The sequence below is a fragment of the Gorilla gorilla genome, chromosome 9 (genome assembly GCF_029281585.2).
Source record: "Gorilla gorilla gorilla isolate KB3781 chromosome 9, NHGRI_mGorGor1-v2.1_pri, whole genome shotgun sequence".
Classification (NCBI taxonomy): Eukaryota; Metazoa; Chordata; class Mammalia; order Primates; family Hominidae; genus Gorilla; species Gorilla gorilla.
Genome location: NC_073233.2, coordinates 84,762,576 through 84,784,302, shown reverse-complemented (window position 1 = coordinate 84,784,302; position 21,727 = coordinate 84,762,576). Strand labels below are relative to the sequence as shown.

General features: G+C 36.8%; 1 protein-coding gene across 3 annotated transcripts in view; it reads right to left on the bottom strand.

Moving 5' to 3' along the window:
• ACER3 (alkaline ceramidase 3) overlaps positions 1 to 21,727 on the bottom strand; it is a 167,698-nt gene that overhangs the window by 133,791 nt on the left and 12,180 nt on the right. The window contains exon 1 of one of the 3 annotated variants that reach the window (XM_055356855.2): positions 6,095 to 6,344. The exons of the other annotated variants lie outside the window; for them this stretch is intronic. Within the exon in view, the coding sequence (XP_055212830.1) occupies positions 6,095 to 6,131 (37 nt within the window). The 5' untranslated portion in view covers positions 6,132 to 6,344. Of the gene's footprint in view, positions 1 to 6,094; positions 6,345 to 21,727 lie in introns of those variants that run through there. 3 annotated transcript variants of the gene reach the window in all.

Genomic DNA, 21,727 nt, shown 5'->3' with positions numbered 1-21,727 from the left:
CAAAGTAACCTTGTAAGGGAGTAGTCTCACCATTTACTAGAGAAACTGAGGCTCCAAAGATTAAATGACTTACCAACAGTTGCTCAACCAGTAAGAGGCAGAAATGGATTAAAACCTAAGTCTAAGCATATTAATTATACTATGTGGCCTCCAATTTTTGTGACAATTACATGTCTATGATATACCTACAGTAAATTTGAGAGTTTAAGGTAATACCATTGAATCCTGACAAGGCTTATTGAAAGACACAATGGTATCTGCATTTATCTAATTATTAAAGAGGTAACTTAGTTTTGTATTTGTTTGTTTTTGAGACAGGGTCTAGCTCTGTCTCCAAGGCTTGAGTGCAGTGGCATAACCACGGCTCACTACAGCCTCGATCTCCTGGGCTCAAGTGATCCTCCTACCTCAGCCTCCTGAGTAGCTGGGACTAAAGGAGTGTACCACCACGCCCAGCTAATTTTGTAATTTTTTGTAGAGACAGGGTCTTGAACTGGTCTTGAACTCTTGGGCTCAAGCGATCCTTCCACCTCAGCCTCCCAAAGTGCTGGAATTATAGGCATGAGCCACCGTGCCTGGCTGGTAATTTAGTTTTTAACAGCAATATATAATGCTGATGCCAAGAAGTTGAACATATTCATTCCTTCACTCCACAAATGAATGAACACCTATGGTGGGGCTTAGGCACTGCGTTAGGTAAAGCTCACAGTTTTAGTTAAAATAACAGACATTTTAAAGCAGAAAAACAAATAAATTTTCAGTTCATGGATTAAAAAAAGGTAGTTTGAATTTAATTGCATTATCTGATGTTACAAATTCTTAAGAAAGCCATTAACCAAAATGTATATGGTAGTTTAGAGTGTATGAAATCATTACATTGTCTAATTTGATCCTCAAAACAAATCTATGAAGTATTTTCTCTCTCTCTCTGTTTTTTGAGATAGGATCTCGCTATGTTGCCCAGGCTGGTCTCAAACTTCTGGGCTCAAGCGTTCCTTTGCCTCAGCCTTCCTGGTAGCTGGGATTACAAGCACGAGCTACTACATCCACCCTATGAGGTATTTTCAATCCAATTTGACAGCTAAGGAAGGTGAAAATCAAAATTAAGTAGTTTGTATAAATATATATAAGATCACACAGCCTGTAAATGGCAAAGTCATGATTCAAATATAAGGATATTGATTATAAAATTTATTTTCTTTTACTTATTTATTTTTTTAGAGATGGGGTCTTGCTTGGTCACCCAGGCTGGAGTAGAGTGGCGTGATCATAGCTCCCTGCAGCCTTGAACTCCTGGGCTCAAGTGATCCTCCTGCTTCAGCCTTCCAACTGGCTGGGACTACAGGCACGTGTCACTATGCCCAGCTAGTACTGTCATTTTAGCAATATTAATTCTTCTGATTCATGAGCATGGGATGTCTTTCCATTTGTTTGTATCCTCATCAATTTCTTTCATCAGCATTCTGTAGTATTCCTCACAGAGGTCTTTTACCTCCTTAAATTTATTCCTATGTAATTTTTTGTAGCTAATATAAACGAGGTTGCATTCTTGATTTATTTTCAAGCTAGTTCACTGTTTGTGTATAGAGATGCTAATTTTGTATATTAATTTTATATCCTGCAACTTTACTGAATATATTGATCAGTTCTAAAAGGCTTTTGGTAGAGTCTTTAGGTTTTTCTATATAAAGGTCACGTCATCCACAAACAGGGACAATTTGACCTCCTCCTTGTCAATTTGGATGCTTTTAATTCCTTTCTTTCTCGTGACAAACTGCTCTGGCTAAGACTTTCTGAATTTATTTAATTTAACTTAATTTCTTAAACAGTGTTTAATTTATATCAAGTTCCTCAGCAGTAAGACAAAAATTAGACTAGAAAACAAAAGTTTTAAAATTTTAAAAAAATTCCCAAATCTCTCAAATGAATTATGCTAGTTCTACCAGAATCCTTTGGGCCAAGTTCTACTGGAACAAGATATTATTTTCTAGGGTACTCACTGAGCGAGTGTCAGCTTTTAAAGGTCTGAAAAAAACTGCTTTAAAGAAAACCAGAGAAAATGGGGTCAGTCAGCCAAGACAAGTGTGCCACAGCAGCAAACAGAGGTTTCTCTGTGATCCAACTAAAATAGCAGTGTTGTTAAACCCCCACACACATATAACTGGAATATTTGCATGGTCTTTCCTATTAAGCTTCAATCTAAATACTAAATTTATTATTTTAAAACCTGGTTTTTATTTTTTAAAAATAAAGAGAATGAAAGTGGAAAAAACACAGGGTAGATAATGAAAGAAAGAATAAAGCAGAAGGGAACCAAGACCTATTGAGTTTATATTTCTATAACCATACTAGTGACTTTATTTACATAATATCTTTTGATATAAAATATCACCTTATAAAATGGGTGATATCATTCTCATTCTACATATTAGAACACTTGAGGCCCAACGAGGTTAAGAAATTTTTCCAGTATATTATAGCTCCTAAATGGGAATATCTGGATTCAATCTTATGTTATATCCCTTTAACAAGAAGCTGTATTCTTTATGCTGAAAAGCCAAAGGACAAAAAAGAAAACAAGAAATACAACCTTCATGCTAAAAAAGCAAAGGAAAAGAAAGAAAACAGAAGAAATACAATCATGAGTGTTAGTCTATACTAATTGTTAAGAGGCAATCCAACTATATAATTCTGGCAACTATAACTTGTAAGTGTGAGCAAAACAACACTCGATGTGCTTTTTCCTATTTTAATCACTCCACAACTATCATTAGCACAGAAGACTTCTGTGACCAAATATGTGGGGGTTTCTCCCACTAACCAGGCAAGCAATCAATTCTACAGCAGACACCAGCTGGGTGTTCTCCAAATCAATTCAATTCTGAAGCTATCTAATTGGAGATAGCCTCAGAAACCACAGGTTGAGGGCTTGGTCCCACAAGGGAGCCTCCTCTTTTCATCAGTAACAAGTCTAGACCTTTAGACTGTCTGACCAACTGGCTTCAAGTTGGGGTTCCTACAACCCCCTCTTTGGGTTCAATTAATTTGCTATAATGGCTCACATAACTCAGAGAAACACTTATTTGTGTTTATCAGTTTATTACAAAGGATATTTTAAAGGATTCAAATAAACAGCCAGATGACTCACAATCAGATTAGAGTCCTGCCTTGGTCAGGTGAAAGGAGGGCAGCAGAAGATGAGAGAGAGAGATTCTGTTTCCTGAGGCCTGATTCTGAGGCCTACAGTGTCCCAACATTACAACAAAAGACTATAATAAGGGTTATGAAAATTATGAGCCAGGAACCGTGGATGAAAACATATATATATATTTATATATATTATATATATTATATATAATATATATATTATATATATTATATATATTATATATATATTATATATATTATATATAATATATATTTATATATATAATATATATATTATATATTATATATTATATATATTTATATATATAATATATAATATATAATATATATTTATATATAATATATATATTATATAAATATATAATATATATTTATATATTATATATATTTTTATATATTATATATTTATATATAATATATATTTATATATTATATATATAAAATATCACAATACTGGATTCCTCTGAACCTCTATAAAATTCATTCAATTGTATTCTATATGATTAAAGAAATGATACTGTTTTAAGACAATTCTTTTATTATGTAATAATTTTTTTTTTTTTTAGACAGGGTCTTGCTCTATCACCCAGGCTGGAGTGCAGTGGTGCAGTCTCAGCTCACTGTAACCTCCACCTCCTGGGTTCAAGCGATTCTCGTGCCTCAGCCTCCAGAGTAGCTGAAACTACAGGCACGTGCCACCATGCCTGGCTAATTTTTGTATTTTTTGGTAGAGACAGGGTTTTGTCATACTGGCCACGGGTCTCGAACTCCTGACCTCAGGTGATCCACCTGCCTCAGCCTCCCAAAGTGCTAGGATTACGGGAGTGAGCCACCGCACCCAGTGATTACTATAATAGATCATTTATCTTGTGTTCTATTTATCCTTTTCACATTTTTAAGCTTATACCTTAGTTAGCATATAACATACTGGGAAAAAAATATATCACATAACTTGCAAACTAATATACATATAGTAGATGTTTGGTACATATTTATTGGATGAACATTTTGTATACTCACTATGCCTTGAAATCTGTAAGTACAGGAATAGTTAATGTGATTAGCCTTCAGTGACACTGAAGATTTTGGAGTTCAGTCTGGAAAATGGTTCTGCTTTAATCTATCATGAGCAATATGCGCACTAGTTATGTGAGCTGATTCATCATTTCTCTAGTATCCTCCATTTTATTAAAATGACTTTATAATGAAAAACAGGCAAAATAAGTCTTACTTATTCTGAAGATTTCATTGGGCAGAATATGCCAAGCAATTCCTTATTCATTCAACAAATATTTACTGAGAACTTAATCTATATTAGACTCTGTGCTAAATGCTGGGGATACAGCGTTAAAGCCAAAAAGTTCTCTAACTTGAGGTTTTATCAATACAGTAGAGAAAATGAACATATATATAAATAATTATAGTTATGTCTGTAAGGTGTGGGCATGTAATTTATTCATCCAATAAATATTTATTGAGAGTCTCATGTACTAGACACTGTAATAAGCCCTGGGATACAGCAATGAACAAAACCACAGGGGCCCTCCCCTCATAGACTTTACAATCCAAGATGGTCTCAAAGATTTCTCAAATCTCCAAAACAATGAATTAATGGTAAAAAATCACAAGAATACGTGAGGAAACATGCAGCCATAAAAGAGAATTATTGTTTTAATAAGCAACAGAATTAGACAAGCAAAAATGAAATATACTGAAATTATTGAATACGAAATATTGTTAAGTGTTTTTAAAATATTTAAAGAAATATAAGATAGCAAGAAAAAATAACCAAGGAAGAAAAAATAACAAAAATGGCCAGGCAGATTTGAAAAAAAGAAACAATACCCCTAGAAATGAAAAATAGAATAATTAAATATACAAAAAAGTAAATTTAGAAGGAAAAAGAAATAAGACTGAGTTAACAAAATAAAGAGAGATGGGAGGCATAAAGCAGAACATTCCAGACAAAGACAATAATGTATGCAAATACATGAAACTATGAACTGCATTCTGTGTTCAGGAATACAAAAGCAGTACCATACAAAAGTGCAAGTGTTTAGAAAGGCCATTAGAGAGGGAGTCAAAGGGCAGATTGTGAAAGTCTTCATATGCTATACTTCTCAACTCTATATTTCCATGTGTGCTAATACTGATCATCTGATGCGCTTATATGTTTGTAAGTACACATATGTGTATATAGCATTTAGTATTTCCAGTATTGAAATAAACCCTTGGCTAAAAGAAAACAAAGAAATAGCTATTAAGCAATGTGACAGAAAACCCTAAAATTCTCTTATTACAAATACCTAGATGAGTTGTAAAAATTTAACACATAATATTTTTAAATGCACTGCTGGGCTCCAAAAAAAAACTCAAAGTACTTCTTAAAAGGAAAAAAAAAAAACCAAGAGGCAACTGAAAACTAATACAGTAATACCTCAGTTATGACTGCCCTTCAGAGGGTAAGAGATAAGGCAGTGAGTTGCTTATCTCAGTACCATAGGAGGTTGGGTTTCAGTGCTCACACAGGAATGAGAGATGAGGCCTTGGACCACACAAGGATAGGAAATGGATCTGAGATCATCTATATAGAGCTGAGATGCTTGTGGGGCTACTTAGTAGCTAGATGAAATAGAAAAGTAAACACCCACTAGCACGAAGGAACAAGAAGACCACTGGCCTTTATTGACCTGGTTACAGGATAAAAAGTAAAAAGAAAACAATAATTACTTCACTTGGAAATATAAAAATAAGGTATGTGAAACACAGATATCTAAAGTGGCCCCCAGATCCCCATCTCCTGGTATCCATAGCCTTGTGTAACTCCCTCCTTTAGTGTATAAGCAGAAACTGTGACTTGCTGCTAACCAAGAGAATAAGGCAAGGTGACAAGAGATACATGATCATGTGTATGTGATGACATTACCTAAGATTGTAGCACCCATCTTGCTGAAGTCTCTCATTCCCTTGCTGGCTTTGAAGAAGCAAGCTACTATGTTGTGCTATTTTGGTAGTCCCATATGTGAAGGGCAGCCTCCAGGAGCCAAGGGCAGCTTCCATCCAAAAGCCAACAAGAAACTGAAGCCTCTCAGTCCTATAACCACAGAAAACTGAATTCTGCTAATAGATTCTTCCACAGTTCAGCTTCAGATGAGACCCAGCTAACACCTTGATTGCAGCCCTGTGAGATCATAAACAAAGGACTCAGCCAAACTGGATTCAGACTCCTAACCCACAGAAACTGTGAGATTATAAATGTGTGTATTCCCATATATAAATATATGGTAATATAATTACTGAAAGTAAGAGACTGGGGAAAAAATATGCCAGGCAAAAGAAACAGAATAGATTTTAAGGAATACATTCAATATATAGCTTAAATTTCAGATCTTTTTTAAATTAATGCCATGTTTTGTCTAGCATCTTAAAAAACAAATCATTTATTTATTGATTATACACAACAGCTTTATACCAGTTTCACAGCTGGTAGAGCAATTCATGAAGATAGCTATACAGCATGCTTACCATACATATAACCTAAAAAGACTCTCCTAACAGAGGGCAATAATAAGCAAGTCAGGCTATAATTCCAGCACTTTGGGAGGCTGAGGTGGGTGGATCACTTGAGTCCAGGAGCTGCCAAGACCGGCCTGGGCAACATGGCAAAACCCCATCTCTACAGAAGATACAAAAACTAGCCAGGTGTGGTGGCATGCACCTGTAGTCCCAGCTACTTGGAGGCTGAGGCAGGAAGATGGCTTGAGTCTGGGAGGTCGAGGCTGCAGTGAACTGTGATCATGCAACTGCACTCCAGCCTGGACAACAGAGTGAGGCCCTATCTCAAAAAAAAAAAAAAAGTTACCTATAGTAATTACCATCCACAGACTCCAAAACAGCTTCAATTAGTTATGGTAATGTCTAGACATGTAAGAGAAATTTTATGCAATTTATGCACATGTGTGGGCATCATAAAAACTCATATGTACCCTTCTGAATGGTAGCACTTTTCTAAGTAAGGTTTGAAATACAAAATCAATTTGTATTAATTTCCTCATTTGACCTTCACAACAATCCTATTACATTAGTAGGACAAATATTTTATACAAATATTTTATAACAATGTCTTTTCTTAATGTTTTAAATATATATATTTGAAAAACTATATACTTTTAAAAATGATAGCTACCAATTATGATTTTCTTTATGAAGATCATTTTCTTGATCCATCTAATGCAAGGCATATAAATTTACTTCAAGCAGTCTCTCTTTGAGTTCTCCTTTGCTTTCTCATCACCTACTCTTATAACTTTACCTCCCTTAAAACCAATCTATCTTTAGTCTCCCAATCTCTGACTGAAAATATTTTCTAGAAAGTTAAAGACAAAAAGCCTTATCTGACATACACATATATTTGGAGACAGGGTCTTGCTCTGTTACCCTAGCTGGAATGCAGTGACATGATCATGGCTCACTGCAGCCTCAACCTCCCAAGCGACCTTCCTACCTCAGCCTCCCGAGTAGCTAGGACTACAGGCATGCACCCAGCTAATTTTTGTATTTTTTGTAGAGACAGGGTTTCACTATGTTGCCCAGGCAGGATTTATAGCTATTCTATATCTATTTTTTCTCATCATTTATTTTGGTCATTCTTAAACTTTATATATTGTTCTCGACAGTAAGTTCTTATACTTAAAAACCCATGGTGGTATGGCTCACGCCTGTAATCCCAGCACTTTGGGAGGCCAAGGCGGGAGGATTGCTTGAGTTCAGGAGTTCAAAACCAGCCTGGGCAACATGCCAAAACCCCGTCTCTACAAAAAATACAAAAATTAGCCAGGTGTAGTGCACGCTTGTAATTCCAGCTACTTGGGAGGCTGAGGCAAAAGAATCGCTTGAACCAAGGAGGCGGAGGTTGCAGTGAGCCAAGATGGCACCACTGCACTCCAGCCTGGGCCACAGAGTCAGGCTCTGTCTCAAAAACAATAACAGCAAAACCCCCATAGTACCTTGAGTACCTAGGCCTGCTTTGTATGATTTCTCTCCTTTGAAATTCCATTCTCATTCTTCATCAATCCTAGTCTCCCACTATGATCAAAATCCTCCTTTGCAGCCATTTGTTTCATGAAAACGTTTCCAATTTAACAACATCTTCCTTTTCAATCATATAATTGTAACATGCTAATGTATCTCCCAAGTGTTATACTGTCAATGGTATTTGTACCTGACTTGTTCTGAACTGAGTATAAAAAGTTTACTCTCCTGGCTGAAAACACTCCAAAGGCTTTCAACTGCAAATAAAATAAAAGCCAATCTCTTTACCATGGTCTACAAGGCTAACACAATCAACCCCTGCCTATCTCTTCTAATTACTCGCCTTCTTGCCCATCATTCCAAAACACTAATCTTCCCAAAGTTCCTAGACCAAACCAAGTCTATTCCAGCCACAGGGCCATTTGCAGTACCGCCTGGAACATCATTACCCCAGATTACCACATGCGCCATCTCATTCTTCAGGGCTTATGCCAGATGCCACCAACTCAGAGAAGCCTTCCTTAACTACCCTATCTAAAGAAGTCCTCCAGCCATTCTCTATTATATTACCTAGTTTTATTTACAGCATTTATCACAATTAGAAACCACTTATATACTTGGTTAATTGTTTATTTGTCATCTTCTCTCATTAGAATGCATGCTCACGACAACGGCTTTCTTATCTGCTTTCCTCACTGCCATTATGAACAAGTACCTAGAACAGTGCTATGATAACCACGTTTTCTGGCTTCTGTATTTCACGCTTTGGCATCTGGGGCCTTGCTTACCCTGGTGGAATTGCTCCTCCCAGAGCTAGCCAGATAGCAAAGGAGTGCACCTTCCATATGCAAACCAAACCAAACAATCCAGAGCCCATAGTCCCAACTACCTCATTTATCAGACTCTTACACGCTAGGCTACTATTCCCCTACCCAAATTACCCCAGGGTCATGTACCATACAACTAGTGGCAGCCCCTACATCCCAGCGCCTACTGAAATTACTCAAAACTAGCCAAGCCTAAGCTGACTCATAATGCCTTGCCTGTTCCTTCCTGCAGGAAGGAATAAAGCTGTATGCCCATGTTTCTCCCCACTTCCTCTGCCCCCCGACTGACCCTGGTGCTTTCCCAAGTGGCCCTACATGGTGTTATTCATCCTGTTTCTAGGAAACTGAGTATAAAAACTTCTTCCTGGGCAAGGGGAGGGAGAGCATTAGGACAAATACCTAAGGCATGCGGGGCTTAAAACCTAGATGATGGGTTGATGGGTGCAGCAAACCAGCATGGCATATGCACATCTATGTAATAAACCTGCATGTTCTGCACATGTATCCCAGAACTTACAGTAAAATTTTAAAAAAAAACTTCTTCCTTCATGACAGTCATTTCTGTGTCTCTGTGTCTAAACAAACCTGATGAAAACAAATCCCAGGCACCTTTAAATTAAGTGCCTAGCATATAGTACATGCAAATAACATATAAGAATGCAGAAAGGTTGTAAGTAAAGAATAAAAAACGATAATAAATACTTCAAACCAAAAGAACTTTAAAACAAAAAGCATTAGAAAAAGAAGGATCTGGCTGGGCTTTGTGGCTCACACCTATAATCCTAGCACTTTGGGAGGCCAAGGCAGGTGGATTGATTACTTGAGCCCAGGAGTTTGAGACAGCCTGGGCAACATGGCAAAACCCCATCTGTACTAAAAATACAAAAAAATTAGCTGGGCATGGTGGCACACGCCTGTAGTCCTAGCTATCCCAGAGGCTGAGGTGGGAGGATCAGCTGAGCCCAGGAAGTCAAGGCTGCAGTGAACTGTGATTGTGCCATTGCCCTCCAGCCTGGACAACAGAGTGAGACCCTGTCTCAAAAAAAAATTAAAAAAGAAAAATGAAAAATAAGAATCCAATTCACCTGGAAGGCATCATAATCCTAAACATATTTGCACTAAATTACATAGCCTCAAAATACTTAAAGCAAAAACTAACAGAATAATAATGAAGAAAATAAACAAATCCACCAACATGGTAGAAGATTTTAATACACCTATCTTAATGTTTAATAGATGAAGCAACCTTCACATGCTCCCCCTGTACAAATCAGCAGAGTTACAGAAGACTTTAACATCACAATGGGCTTGATCCAATAGATATTAAAACTAATGAACATAAGAACACTACAATGATTTGGGGGACTTTTACTGCTAGCCATAATGGAGTAACTTGGGACTGGATTTTCCCTTGCAGTTAACAAGTATAAAAGAGGGCAAATTCTATGAAAAAATTCTTTTCAGGCATTGAACAACTAGGTAGCAGAGCAATGTGATCTCTGAGAAAAGGGAAATAAATGAGGTAAACTCAGCTTTCTGGAGGAAGTATTTCTAGACTTTGGTGCAAGGAAAAAAAAAAAATCCAAGCATAGCACAGCAGTCTTGCAGAGAAAGAGCTCCCAAAATTTGCAAGGAATCTTTGAGTCTACCGCCGAATAAAAAACTGCACATGCTCACAGTCTCTTAGGCTGAGAAAAGAACTAATAGGGGAAGAAATAACTACTACAGAGCTGTAAACCAAACAACTACCATAACACACAGGGTTTGAGACCTTCACATTGTGACTAGAGAGAACAGTGATCATGCTGAACACTTAGAGTATCCAGTAGAGATCCTAGAACATTTTGGTAATGAAGCAAAACTAGCAAAAGAATAAAGACAACAACTCTAGAACTGCTCCCAAAATATGCTTTAAAACAAACCTTGAAAGGGATCAACTGATCAGAATCTAACTGCTGGCCAGAACAAAATCCCACACACTTTAAGAGAAGACAACAAAATCTATTCACTCAACAATATCCCATTACCATGTCTGGCATCCAAACAGAAATTGCTAAACAAGTTAAAAAGCAAGAAAATCGGCTGGGCACAGTGGCTCACACCTGTAATCCCAGCACTTTGGGGCCGAGGTGGGTGGATCACTTGAGGTCAGGAATTCGAGATCAGCCTGGCCAACATGGCGAAACTCCGTCTCTACTAAAAATATGAAAATTAGCCAAGCGTGGTAGCACACACCTGTAATCCCAGCTATTAGGGAGGCTGAGTGAGGCAGGAGAATTACTTGAACCCAGAAGGCGGAGGTTGCAGTGAGCTGAGATCGTGCTACTGCATTCCAGCCTGGGCGACAGAGTGAGACTCCGTCTCAAAAAAAAAAAAAAAAAAAAAAGCAAGAAAATCATTCAAAAGAAGCAACGCCAAAATGACAGTGATGAAACTGACAAAGATTTTAGATCACCTATTACAAGTATGTTCAAGAATCTAAAGAAGACATGGACATAATGGGGAGAGAAATGGAACATAGTAAAAAGGTCCATATAAACTTCTGCTTCTAGCAATGGCAGAATAAGGCCCTACTAGCTAATTCCCCCTCAGAAAAATACGGTAAAATCCAGGATAATACAAAAAGAGATTATCTGGAAGCACCGGAGCGTAAGAAGCAGAAAAATTCTAATGCAGGGTACACATTTCAAGAAGGGGAGCTGTACAAAGTAAATTCCCATTTTCACAGCTTTTAGCCTTGGGATAAGTGCAGCTGACACAGTACATAAGAAACAGTGAAAGGTAACACCACAGGCTTGCTGGTCTGGGGAACCAGAACACTGAAGCCAGAAAAAAAAAAATATGGCACTGAAGAGAATTGAGGAATCTTGAAAGGGAAAACAAAGAAGGGATCCCTAAATTCTGTCTGTCCATGTCTCTGATTGAACCATGAACCACATGTGCATATAACAGGTTGAAAGAAGTTCAGCTAAAGACAAATGAGATGCTGGTCAAGAAACAAGAGTGTACAGTTCAAGTCAAGTCAGTCAAGATAACTAAATGCCAGTTAAAACAACAGAAACAACACTCATAAGAAACAAAGATACCTGAATCTCCACAATTTAACATTGTTTATATTCAGAATAAAGTCTAAAATTACCTAACATATGAAGAACCAGGAAAATGGTTCTTATTCTAACGAGAAAAGAATATCAATTGAGACTGATCCCAAGATCATCTAGATGTTAGAGAAAGCAGACAAGGATGTTAAAGAAATCACTATAACTAGCCTCAAGGAATTAAGATAAAATATGCTAACAATAATGAAAAAAGATAGGAAATCTCTGGAGAAAGACAGAAATAATAAAGAAGAACTAAGTGGACACTCTACAACTGAAAATACAATATCTGAAATAAATTATTCACCAGATGGACCTAACAGACAAATAGATGACAGAGAAAAAACTAAGTGAACATAAAGATGGGTCAATCAAAACTACCCAACATGTATATGCAGAGAGAGAGAAAAAAAGATTTTGGGCCGGGCACAGTGGCTCAAGCCTGTAATCCCAACACTTTGGCAGGTCAACACGGGCAGATCACGAGGTCAGGAGATCGAGACCATCCTGGCTAACACAGTGAAACCCCATCTCTACTAAAAATACAAAAGAATTAGCCGGGCGTGGTGGCGGGCGCCTGTAGTCCCAGCTACTCGGGAGGCTGAGGCAGGAGAATGGCATGAACTCGGGAGGTGGAGCTTGCAGTGAGCCAAGATCGCGCCACTGCACTCCAGCCTGAACAGAGCGAGACTCCATCTCAAAAAAAAAAAAAAAGATTTTTTACAAAATAATCCTAAACAGATCCTAATGAACCTATAAACTATGCAATATATCTGTAATTGGAGCCAAAGGATAGAAGAGAGAGAGAATGAAGCAGAAAAAAATTTGAATACATAACGATCAAAGTTTTCAAAATGTAATGAAATACAGAAATTTATAGATATGAGAAGCTCAACTTGCTGAAGGAAAATGATACCAGAAGGAAATGTATACCCTCAGACAACGGTGAAGAGCATCAGAAATGGTAAGCTACAAAAGACAGTATGTTTCCTTTTTCTTTTAACTTATTTATAACTTGTTTACTTTTAATATGCTGATATTTGGAGGTTTATAACATATAGATGTAATACATATAATAACTATAGCATAAAGAACAAGGTAGGTACAATATGAGCCTATATAGTTGCCTTATTCTGCAAGCTTCTACATTTTTCATGAAGTGGGCTGTGAAAAGTTAAAGACATGTATTGTAATCCCTAGAGTAACCACTAAATAAATAATGCAAAGAAGAATGGCTAAAAAGGCAATAGTAAAATATTTTAATTCTAAAATAATATTCAAATAATTTGTTAAAATGCAGAACGAAAAAAAGCTAGTATAATTACAATAATAAAATGATAGACCCAAACCAAACCATATAAACCAAAGATAAACCTGATAATTTGTTGCCCTGTTAATAACATTTAAATTGTTATCTGCTTGGGAATTCTACTTTTTTTTTTTTTTTTTTTTGAGACATTATCTTACTCTGTCATCCAGGCCGGAGTGCAGTGGTGCAATCTTACCTCACTGCAGCATTGACCTCCCAGGTTCAAGCAATCCTTCCATCTCAGCCTCCCAAGTAGCTGGGACTACAGGTGTGCACCACCATGCGGGGCTAATTTCTTTTATTTTTGTAGAGATGAGTTTCACCATATTGCCCAGGCTGGTCTCGCACTCCTGGGCTCAAACAATCCGCCTACCTCACTCTCCCAAACTGCTGGTATTACAGGTGTGAGCTACCATACCCCACCCTGGCATCTTCTTACAAGGGCACTAATCCCAGTCATAAGGGTAGACCCTCAAGAACTAATTATGTCTCAAAGCCCCCACCTCCAAATACCAGCACAATAAGCTTAGGGAGTGCTGTGATAGTATACATGCGTAACATATATATATATATGTTTTCATCCACAGTTCCTGGTTTATAACTCCCACAGTCCTTGTTATTTCTCCCCACGGCAGGCCATATAAACTAAAAAATATACTCTAACCTTCCCTCACCTTTCTGTCTCAGAGCTGGACATAAAGAAATTCTCTGCTACTATATCTGATTGTAGATCACAAGACCCCCATTTCAGAAGGGGCCCCATCCCATGCCCTGGAGGAAGGAATGCTGCACAGAGAGGCCAAGAAGAATCTGAATCTGATCCTATTTATAGCAGGTTAGTCAGGAACACAAGTAAAACAACATGGGGCTTCCGACTGGCATGGGAAGTGGAGGACGGTCTTGTGGGACTGAGCCCTCAACCTGTGGGATCTGATGCTACCAAGTAGACAGTGTCAGAATTGAATTGAAAGATACCCAGCTAGTGTCCACTGCAAAACTGATTGCTTGTCTGTCGGTGGGGAGAAATCCCCACACATCTGGTCACAGAAATCTTCTGTGTTGATTGTGTTGTGAGCACAGAGGAAAAACAGTTTGTGTGCCAAGAGGAAAATTTACAACTTTAAATGCTTCTATTAACAAAGAAAGATCTAAAATCAGTGTTTTAAGCTTTCGTCTCATGAAACTAAAAAAGGAATACGTTAAATAAAAATAAGTAGAAGGAAAAAATAAACAATAGAATAAGAATAGAGAAAATTAACAAAGCCAAAAGTTGTTCCTCTGACATAATAAAATCGAATAAACCATTAGGATGATTAATCATCAAAAAAGAATATACAAATTACTGATTTCAGGAATGAAAGAAGAGAGTTACCCCCAGATTCCACAGACATTAAAAAAGCAATAAGGAAATATCAGAAATAATTTTATGCCAATATATTCAACAATTTAGAGGAAATGAACAAATTTCCTTGAAAAACACAACTTAAAAACCTGAAGCAAGAAACCTAACAAAAAACAAATGTCAAAAAAAATCTCTTATGAACAAAGATGCAAAAATCCTGGCAAAAGTCAATCCTGCCAAAAATACAAGCAAATCAAATCCAGCAACACATAAAAAGGATAACATATCATGTTCAAGTGGGCCAGCGAAACAAAGTTTATCCAACATTCAAAAATCAATCAATCAGTCATATTAACAGAAAGGATAAAATCACATGATCACTTTGATATAGAATAATATTTGACAAACCCAACACCTATTCATGATAAAACTCAACAAGTAAAGAACTTCCTCAATCAAATACAGGATATCTGCAAAAGACCTATAGCTAACATTATACCTAATAATGAAATATTGAATTCTTTGCTTTTTAGATCAAGAAAAGGCAAGGATGTTCACTCATGATGTCATTTCTACTCAACATTGCCCTGGAGGTCCTAGCCAGTGCAATAGCACAAGCAAAACAAATAAAATGCATAAAGATTGGAAAGAAAGAAGTGAAACTTCTATTTGAAGATTACATGATTAAATGATGCTAAAATAACTGGATATGCCTATGAGGAAAAAATAAACTTCAATCCCTACCTTACACCATATGTGACAATAAATCTGAGATGAATATAGACCTGAATATAAAGCAATTAACTATAAAGCTTCCAGAAGAAAACATGGTAATAGACAAGCTATGAAAAGCAATAACCATAAGAGAAAAAGCTGATCAATTAGACTTCATCAAAATGTACTACTTCTCATCAAAAAAACACCTTTAAAAAAATGAAGTAGGGAGACAGGGAGAAAACAGTCACAAAACATCCATCTGGCAAATGGACTTATATTCTGGATATGAAAGCAGCCCCTATTACTCAATGATAAAAAGACAATCCAATTTTTTTAAATGGGCAAAAGATTTGAAAAGATACTTCACAAAAGAAGATATACAGATGACCAAGAAGCACAAGAAAATATGCTCAACATGATCAGACATCAGGTAAATGCTAATTAAAATTACAATGAGATACCGCTACACACACTCCAGAATGGATAAAATTAAGAAGCATGACAACACCAAACATTGTTGGGGATGTGGAGCACCTAAAACTTCCATGATGGGAATGAAAAATGATACATCACTGTGGAGAAAAAGTCTTACAGGCTCTTAGAAAACTAAACAGAAACCAACCCTAACCTGGCAATTCCAATCCTAGATATTTATTCAAGAAAAATGAAAATATACATTCACAAAAAGACTTGTATAAGAATGTTCAACTTCATGCATAATAGCCAAAAACTGGGAACAGCCCAGGTATCTGTCAATAGGAAAACAGATAAACTATTACATTCATACAGTGGGATAACACTCAGCAATCAAAAGAAACATACTACTGATACAACACATGGAAAAATCTCATTTCTCAAAAATACGAATCTTAAATGGATTAATAAAGATTTAACTTTTTTCAGTTTTAACTTCTAATACAGTAAATACCAATAGATTTAACTCGCAGAGCTCTTTGGGGTCTTCAATAATTTTTAAATGTGTAAAGGGGTCATGAGACCAAAAAATTCGAGAATTTCTATTAGGTCATTGCAAAAGTAATTGAGGGTTTTGTCATTGAAAGTAATGGCAAAAACCGCGATTACTTTTGCACCAACCTAATAGTTAAAGTTGAATATAAGCATGACCTATATTCTAACAATTACACTCCTAAGTATACACAGAAACCCTTACATTTCTGTGTACCAGAAGATGCACAAGAATGTTCACAGCAGCCTTATCTGTAACAGCAAAAACCTGGAAACAACAAAATGTCCAACGATTAAAGAATGGATAAATGAATGTATTCATACAGTGGAATTCTAAACAACAGCAAAGATAAATGAATTATATCTACATCCATCAACACAGTCAATTCTCAGGAGCATGAATGATACTAATAAGCACAATTTGTGTTTAAAAAAAAAGCAAGCTGTGGAAGAATGTATATATAGTACAATTCCACTTATATAAAATATAAAACAAGCAAACCTAAACAGTTTATTTTTAGGAATGCAAAGTGGTAAAAGCTAGGAAATGATAAACACTAAATTAAGTATACTGGTTATCTCCAGAGGAAAAGGAAGAAGATGGGATCAGGGAAGGACACAGAGGGTGCTAAATGTTTCTTCAATGATGACTGCTCTTAACCAAAGGACTGTCCTCCTTTATCAAGGTCATAATTCTCTTCATTTGTCAACCTTTAGGTTGGACTTTCTGAACACAAAACAGCCATCTGATTGGCAAGATTAATTAGATCAACCCTAGTGATCAATGGGATTTCAGAAGACAAAGACAGATTGCCCTCATATCTGCTTAAAAAAAGAAATGGGGGGGAAAAAAAGGAAAAATTGCTACTCAGAAGGTGAAATAGCTTAGAAACCATAATGTTTCATTTCAGGAAAAGTATCTTATCTAGAATCTCTCCTTATCATTTTGTATAAATGAATAAGTGAGTGAAGATCATAAAAACACAGCTTTTATAGCAGCATCAAGATTTTAACATGCATAGTTTTGGAGTTCTGACTCTAGCCAGTCCTTCTACTTGCTGTTAAAAGCTGCATGCTCTGAAAAGTTAAAGAACATATGTTAGAGCGAGAGTCTACACCTATGATGAGTCAAAGATTTTTTTTCCAGCTTCAAAACTGAATTATTTCAACCCTGAGGTACTTACTTGCTTTCATTGGGTAAAATAACTCTTTGGAGTCTTGAGTACATTGCAGGTATAAATAAAATGATGCTTATAAAATTTTTTGAAATCTTCAGATGGGCTTATAAAAGTACTAATCTTTATTCTTTAGTCTCATCTTCTAAGAATAAAAGGCATGGTATAATATGACATACTCTGAGTTTTCACAACAGAAAATCAAAATTTCTCAAAACTCAACTTCAGACACAGTTTTCAGTTATTTATTGCGGAATAACCATCACAAACTTCATGATTTTAAAACAAATTTATTATTACCTCTCATGGGAACAATATGAACAATAAAAAGTGCACAGGGTATTAATGTATATGTAAACAGCTTGTTTTGGCAAGACTGAAATGTAAGTAGGGCAAGGAAACGAAAGAAGACAAGAGTTAAAAATAAACTGGATAGCACAATGAGATACAACCACACATCCACCAGAATGACTAAAATTTGAAAGATTGACACTAAATGTTGACAAGGATGTGGATCAAATGCTCTGTGTGTAAAATGGTACAACCACTTTGGGAAAAGGTCTAGCAGTATCTAATAAAACTAAACATACACATACTCTATGACCCAATTATTCCAATCCTAAGCATTTACCTATGAGAAACGAAAATATATATCCACAAAAAGATCTGCCCAAGAATGTTTATAGCAGCTTTACTTATAATTGTCCACACCTAAAAACAGCCATGTGTCCATCAACAGGAAAATGGGTTAATAAACTGGTATATTCATACAGTGGAATCCTACCACATAGCAACATGGATGAATCTCAAAAACATGCTGAACAAAAGAAGCCTTACCCGAAATAGTAAATACTAGACAAGTCCATTTCTATGCAGTTCTAGAACAGGCAAACCTAATCTATGGTAGGGAAAAAAAAAATCAGAACAGTGGTTGTGCTGGAAAGAAGAGGTAAGATGGAGGTGGGGATTAACAGAGAAGGGGCATGAGGGAACTTTCCTGGCTGATGGTAAAGTTCCACATCTTGATAGAGGTTGTTACATAGGTGTATGCATTTCTCAAAATCCAGCAAAAATAACTTAAGATTTGTGTATTACAGGCTGGGCGTGGTGGCTCATGCCTGTAATCCCAGCACTTTGGGAGGCTGAGGTGGGTGGATCACCTGAGGTCAGGAGTTCAAGACCATCCTGGCCAATATGGTGAAACCCTGTCTCCACAAAAAAATGAAAATATTAACTGGGTGTGGTGGCATGTGCCTGTAATCCCCCGTCTCTACTAATAATACAAAAATTAGCCGGGTGTGGTGGTGCTCTCCTATAATCCCAGCTACTTGGGAGGCTGAGGCAGGAGAATCGTTTGAACCTGGGACGGGGAGGTTGCAGTGAGCTGATGTCATGCCACTGCACTCCAGCCTCGGCAACACAGCGAGACTCCATCTCAAAAAAAAAAAAAAAAAAAAATTGTGTATTACATTGAATGTAAATTTTACATCAAAAGAAAAAAAAACAAGGAATTAAACTTTAATGATATGCTTTAGTATTCAGAGGAAAGCAAACAGATGTCTGCAGTTTACTTCGAAATGTATCAAAAAATAAAATGAACTGATGGATGGAGAAAGGAATGGAAAAATGAATCGGTATGTTATAAAAACAAATGTAATAAAATGTTAATGGTAGAATCGAGATAGTGGGTGAATGGATATTCACTGAAGAATTCTTCCAACTTTGTTGTATGCATAAAAATTTCATCTTAAAAAAATGAAATGTTGGCCGGGCACGGTGGCTCACGCCTTTACGTAATCCCAGCACTTTGGGAGGCTGAGGTGGACGGATCACGAGGTAAGGAGATCGAGACCAGCCTGGCCAACATAGTGAAACCCCATCTCTACTAAAAATACGAAAATTAGCCCGGTGTAGTGGCGTGCGCCTGTAATCCCAGCTACTAGGGAGGCTGAGGCACAAGAATCGCTTGAACCCAGGAGGTGGAGGTTGCACTGAGCCAAGATCTCACCACTGCACTCCAGCCTGGCAAGAGTGAGATTCCATCTCAAAAAAAAAAAAAAAAAAAAGAAGTGCTTTTCATGCCATGTTAGAATTTGGTCTTTATGCTTTAGTCAATAGAAAGTCCTCAAAGGGAAACAGAAAAAGCACCTAATTCTCTAAGAAGTAATCAGTCAAGATTTAAAGAGATATCCACTGACTCAGAGAATGCAGTTACAAATGACAAACGACAAGCCAACAGCATGTGCAAAAGCATCAGGTTAAGGATATGTGACATACAGATAATCTAATTGAACCTCCCACAGAAAACATCTAAAAATCCTGAATTTAAAAACAAATCAAAGAAGAAAGAAGGGAGGGAGAAAAGGAGAAATGGAAAGTCCACCAAAGTAAGGAATCAAGTAGACCTCCCAAAATAAAGCTTTAACTGCCCCCGTCCCCACCTCCCACACCCTAGAAACTCAGGCAGGAGTTGATGCTGCAAACTTAAGGCAGAATTTCTTATCCTGGAAACCTTAGCTTTTGCACTTAATGCCTTTTAAATGATTGGATGAGGCCATTCATGTTATTGAGGGTAATCTCCTTTACCTAAAGTCAACTGATTACAGATATTAACCACATTTACTAAATAGCAACACCAAGATAAGTGTTTGACTAAATAATTGGATATTATAGCCTAGCCGAGTTCACAAATAAAACTAATCACTACAGGTAAGGAAGCCACAATTATAATAAAGCATGGGTTAGTTTTGCTTTTTTTTAAACTTATTTTTATTAGATTCCAATTCAACTCATCTTTGTTAAGTACCTAATATTTGCCAGGTACTTCACAGTGTGTTTTCACATGCATCCTGCCATTTAAATCTCATAACCATTCTTTTTATCAGTTTTTGTAAAATGAGAAAAATGATATTTGATAAGGCTAAGTGATTTGCCCAAAGTCACAGGCTCAACAGAGTGAAGTCCAGATAGGAATCTTGATTCTGATTCCAAGTCCAATGGCCAGCTGTTCCATTATACCATGTACTTTCCCCAAAATAAAATATCTAGGACTTTCATGCAACCATAAAATGCTTTTACTGTCCCTTTTGGATCTATCATTTTGCTGGGTCTTAAAATGTTTCTTCATGCCTTTACTTCTTTTGAATGTTCTGCACTACCTAAAACTCTCCAGGTGAGTTTTTTCCCATTATTGAAAATAGCTGGCAAAGGAACAAAGGTAGATTCTAAAAACTGAAAAAGCAACTTAAAATCTTAACCTGAAATAAGAATGGAGTGGACAAGACTTTCATTTAAATGTTTACTATACTATGTATTCTATCTCAGTGATGTTCCCCAAATTACTGTTTGAGGAATTGTACTGTCCTTATTTACACACACACACACACACCACAATTATTGTTCCACTTAAAAAAAAAAAATCAATCATTTCTTCCAAAATGTGCTACCAAATGACAATTCTTCCCAGTTAATACCTTTGAAGACTTGAGCAAATACTAAGATTAGACTTCCAAATGTACTTAGCCTTCAAGTACCTACTAAGCTCTAGCTGCTAACTACAGACTTGAGACTAAAAGGTGATTTCATTTAAGCTTGGGAAAGGTACTAAGAGAAAATAAGGATGAAAATTGTTTCTGAAATAAAAAAGTTCAACTTAACTCATTACCCAGAATGATCCTTTTCAAGCTTTCCTTCATATACAGGTTTTCAGCCTACTGTTACTGTGCAGGGTAATCAACACCTAACTTGGTTTGCAAAGTTAGAAACCCAGGTTCCAGTACCAGCCCTGTGATCCTTAACAAACTGCTTATCCTTTTGAACTTACTTTCCTTACATACAAACAGAGATAACACTGAGAAAAGATATAAAAATACTTTGTGGATGTTAAAGCCTTGTTTCTCCAAGTGTAGTCTCCAGACCAGCAGCACTGGAATCACCTGATAGCTTTTAAGAAATGCAGACTCAGCCAGGCGTGGTGGCTTATGCCCGTAATCCCAACACTTTGGGAGGATCGCTTGAGGCCAGGAGTTCGAGATCAGCCTGGGCAACATAGTGAGAGTCCCTGCATCTCTACAAAAAATAAAATAAAAAAATCA